Below are 4,503 nucleotides of genomic sequence, written 5' to 3'. Positions count from 1 at the left end.
AGGCCCTTTCTTACCTTCCAGCGGGAACCCGCTGCGCGGGTAGTTCTGTCCCGGGCCCGGCCGCATCATCCTGGGCACAGCTCCGGCCAGTGTGGTCATCCTGGGGGCAGCTTCGCTTGGAAATTATATCCAGGTGAAGGCGAAATAGATGAGACAGGCGCTGGTGACCCCAGGCAACTCCCCCGAGCGTGGAGAGTCCCTCCCCAAAAAGGCTGGAGAGAAAGGAGGGACCCGGGAAAGGGGGGCTGCTCGCTCTTAGTCCAAAGAGAGGCTCGAGGTGGAACCGGGGGAAGGAGGTGGGCAGGGAGGCCCCGGAGTCCAGGATCCCGAGCCCAGGGCGGAAAAGTTTGGTGCGAGTCTGGGCCGGCGGCCCCGCGGCTAGGAGCGCTGGGGAGGGGTCTCGGAGTTCGGCAACGAGCCGGGAGGGGGGTGGGGGCGGGAGCGTGGCCGGCCTGAGTCTCCTCCCGTCGTGACACCGAGTGCGGGGATCTGGGCTCGGGAGCATTTATTAGTTCTTTCACCCAAAGCTTGGTCAGGAGCCCTGAGCTGCGATTGGCCGACGGGGAGACCGTCCCGGGTGGCGGAGATACGCGCTGATTGGGCGACAGCGGCCACTTTCTCTTCCCATCCCCGGCGGTGCCCAAGCCTCGACCGGCCCAGAGAGGGACCCGCGCTGCGCCTCTAACCTGGGGAAAGAAGGGTAGACCCACGGAAACCCGGAGAGACAGTACCGAGGCGATGCCGAGACTGAAGAGGGATCCGTGCCTCTCTGTCACTCCATGTATGTCTCTCTCCTTGACTTTCTGTTTCTCTGTCTCCTCATCTCTGTGTATCTCTGTATGTCTTTCTCTCTGACTCGTCCTCTCATTCTGTCTCTCTGTGTGTCTCTATGTCTCTGTTTTTCTACCTGTGGCTCTCCCTCTCGCCCATTCTTCTTGGCTTACTGCCAATGAAGGGGGCACAGTTCCAAGAAGAAGGCATTGGAGCCCCCAGACCTCTTTGTCTTCCTTCCTCTGGCCCATGCCCCTCGGCCTAGGCTTATTATGAGGGTCTTCCCTATGGGGTTCCTCCCAGAAAGAGCCCAGAATGTGCTGATAAGTTCTTTTGTCTTCACCGTCTGGCAGCCAGGACACTGAAGCTTACTTAGGTAGTGGCCGGAGGCCCCAGTCCTGGTTACCCGAAGCCTGGGAAGAGGAAGAGAAAGAAAATTATCTCCTCTTCTTGATTAAAAATACCCTCTCTCAGAAGCCCCAGCTCTAAATCTAGAGGTACAGATCCCCCAATGCTTCGGCAGAGATTCATCTATATGTTAAAGTTTTGCCCGGCTGCAGCGTTTGTTCTCAGGAATTTATTATGGTATTCAGACTAAACTGCTGGAAAAATAAAAGGAGCAAAGTCTTGGCTAGGAGCTGAAGTGTCCCCAGCAGGATATGACGCCAGGAGTGTTGTAAAGACTGTCTGTCCTTAGAGAAGGTGCTATTGTGCATAGGCTTTTATTTATAACTTGGTAAGTGCCAGCGAACTCGCCTCCTTCACACCCCCGAGTGCCAGCCCCGCGCTCTGCACTGCGCTTTATTCGCTCGAGTCTATTCAGAGACTGTCACTCTGGGCCTGCGAGGTATTCAGGGCCTTAATCAATCAAAAGGATGAGAATCGGGCAGGTTTTTCCCTTTGAAATAAAGGAAACAATGACTTCTGGGCTTCAAGTTCCCCCTTTTCCTTTTACGATTTTTGAATTTTTTCTGTGTTGGAATTCTCCACCCTCTCTCGTCCTTTTCCCCCTCAACTCATTTGACAGTTTTTACGTGAACTCAGCCCCCCCAACCCCAACTCTCCACCCCCTAATTAAGTCAAACTAAGAAGGCAAGATGGGGGGTTGGGGGGAATATAGCTGCTCAACTGTGTGGGAGCCGGCTTTTTAAAACTCCACTCGCAAGTGGGAAAAGTAGGCAGCTTTCATCTCACCCCAAAGTCAAAAGGTTTGTTTGACCCTCTGAGCAATGGGAGATGGGCAATGGAGACACCAGAAAAAATCTGGACACCCCCTCACCCACCCAAGGGGGGAGGCCCTGTGCACTCACACTACTCTGGAGGGATGCTGCTTAGCACACAGTCCTGTTTAACTTGGTTTTACACAAAATGATTCAGTTTGTCAGGGGGAAACATTCTCATTTCCTTCTTGCACACTTAAGGGCCACCAAAGCCTGTGTCTTGTTTCCTATGCTACTTCTCAAGAGCTGGGCTTTTTCCAAGTTTTCTGCCACTAAAGTTTGAGCAGTGCAGCCAGAGCACCTTCTAGGGTCCCTGGTTCTTGTTGGAGGAGGGAGGTACCCAAATGCAAACTCAACTCGCAGTTAAAAGGAACCCGGGAACCACTCCCCACCGCCGGTAATGACGGTGTGAAAAACTTAAAGAACGGCCAGGGCTGTGTCTCATTTGTTGCAGAGCCGAGGGCTCGGGCTTCAAGCTCTCCCCATGGACCCAGTGCTCTCTCCCTGGGCGTTCTCTCTCCCCAGGGCCCGTGGATCCGTGAAGGGACACGAAGCCAAAGACTCACTCTCCCAGGTTTTGCATCCTCCTTGCAACCATAGAGCCGGCAGGACACTTGAATGGGGATACTGCCGATTGAAATTGATTTCGAGTTCCCATAAGTGCCTGGCTAGCACGCACATCCATAAACCGAACACCCCTTGCTATGAAAAAGTACAAATGGAAACCAGAGAGGGTGAAGTGGAGACCTGCGGCCCAGGAGTCTCTCTTTCCCGGACTCCCCCACCCCCACCCACCAGAGCGCTCTGGAGTTTATATGCCACCAGTTAACTCGACTCTTCCGCACCCTGGCAACAGCTAGAGGAACCTGAAGACCCAGAGATAGGTGGGAGGACATCCTCAGGTGCTTGGGCCCATAAGGTTATGGGATCACTTCCAAATTCCCCAGAGTCCAAATTCTCTGAGGTTGGTAGACCCAAAGTCTGACTCAGGAGGGCCAGGACAGCAATGTTGCTTGAGACTCTCTGGCTGGTGGTGCCCACTGCAGTCAAGTCAGACAGAGGGGAGGGGGAAATGTCTCGCATCACGTGAGCAACTGGTCACCAGAGGGCGGAGTGGTTACTGGTTTCCTACCTGGTTTCTCAAGAAGGCACCTGATTCTGCATTCCAGCCACTCCTTCCCTGTCTTCGAAAGCTTTGGCCTCCCCTTATTTCTTTCCAAAGTCTCTCTGGAAGCCAAAGCTAGCCCACCCCCTGACTCCTGCAGCAGGAAGCAAGTCTCCTCCAGGCCCCACCCCTGCCTGGAACCTGTAGGCCACGGAGTCCCCATTCTACTCATTGGCAAAGGAGTGACCCTGCAGTGGGCTTGGAAAACGAATGCGCCTGCAGCCCTGAATCCAGGTTTGGAAGGTAGAGTCATTTCTGCTGACAAATTACTCAGAAAGCAGCCAGAGAGTCTGTAGCTCAGTTTTGTGAAGGAGGGTGGTGTCCACCCGCACTATCTGTGCATACGCAAGATGAAACTGGAGCCTTGAGGACAACAGTAGGATAATTCAACCAAAACAGGATCATAACTTACCACTGCTTCCTCCGCCGGCCCCCCCACCGCCCCCCTAGTTTCAGAAGCCCTTCAGGTGAAATAGACAGCAGCTTCCCCTCCCAGCTCTGGGGGAGGGGAGGACAATGCCCAGCTCCTAGAAAGCTCTCCCTCCGGGCAGGATTGGATGCAAGGGTCCACAGTCAAGTCAGGTTAAGTGAAGTCTGCCTGGGCCAGGTGACATCCAGAACACAGCTCCCGCACTTGTGGGCCCCAGGCTACAGTCTTTCATGACCTATGGACTTCTCGGGCCTCTGAGAGATGACGACCTTATTCTATCCAGATACAGACCTTAAGAGGAAATTATGAACTATATGAAATAATGTGCCTGAACTAGAGGGTCCCTGCCACCCAGATCTTTTTTTGCCTTATCTGGAGGGAGTAGCCTCTGAGGGAGGCATCTGACCTCCCGCCAGGTCTCAGGCATCTCAGGAGGCAGCCCTAAGGCTTGAGCAAATGCAACGGGAAACCGTCAGTTTTTGAGAAATGTTCCCCAGGAAGAAATCAAAATGCCAGATACTGACCACGCATTTCTTCCGGGCACCAGATTGGTGATTGCTTGAGGCCTATCTCAGAGCCGGACTTAGCAACTGTCATCGGCTCCCTGCAGTCTTTCGTGAAAAGCTGTGGCGCCTCTATTCTCCCGAGTTGGAAAATTGGTTGGGATGGGGTCCGATTTAGGGACTAGACGGAAATGTGGGCGTCTCACTGAAACATGGAGTGGATCAGCTGCAGTGGTTTTGCCCCTGTAGCTGGGGGAGCCACCCCAGAAGGGGTTCTCAATAAAGAACATATGGTTTGTGAAAAAAGAAGAAAAGGAGGAAAGGAAAAAGAAGGGAGAGAAAGAAGAGAGACGTAAAAAAGTATTTTTTGAAAGGTGGTGAGGGAAGGAGAGAATGAATGTCACAGCAACTGGT

At 53.5% G+C, this 4,503-nt stretch overlaps 1 protein-coding gene across 2 annotated transcripts in view; it reads right to left on the bottom strand.

The window, feature by feature from the left end:
* PAX3 (paired box 3) overlaps positions 1-99 on the bottom strand; it is a 99,918-nt gene extending 99,819 nt beyond the window's left edge. For both annotated transcript variants that reach the window (XM_010837073.1, XM_010837074.1), the window contains exon 1: positions 15-99. In XM_010837073.1, the coding sequence (XP_010835375.1) occupies positions 15-99 (85 nt within the window). The remainder of the gene's footprint in view (positions 1-14) is intronic.
* Between the last annotated feature and the right edge of the window lie 4,404 nt (positions 100-4,503).

This window comes from Bison bison, unplaced genomic scaffold (genome assembly GCF_000754665.1).
Source record: "Bison bison bison isolate TAMUID 2011002044 unplaced genomic scaffold, Bison_UMD1.0 scf7180017864068, whole genome shotgun sequence".
Lineage (NCBI taxonomy): Eukaryota > Metazoa > Chordata > Mammalia > Artiodactyla > Bovidae > Bison > Bison bison.
This window is presented reverse-complemented; position numbering and strand designations above follow the sequence as displayed.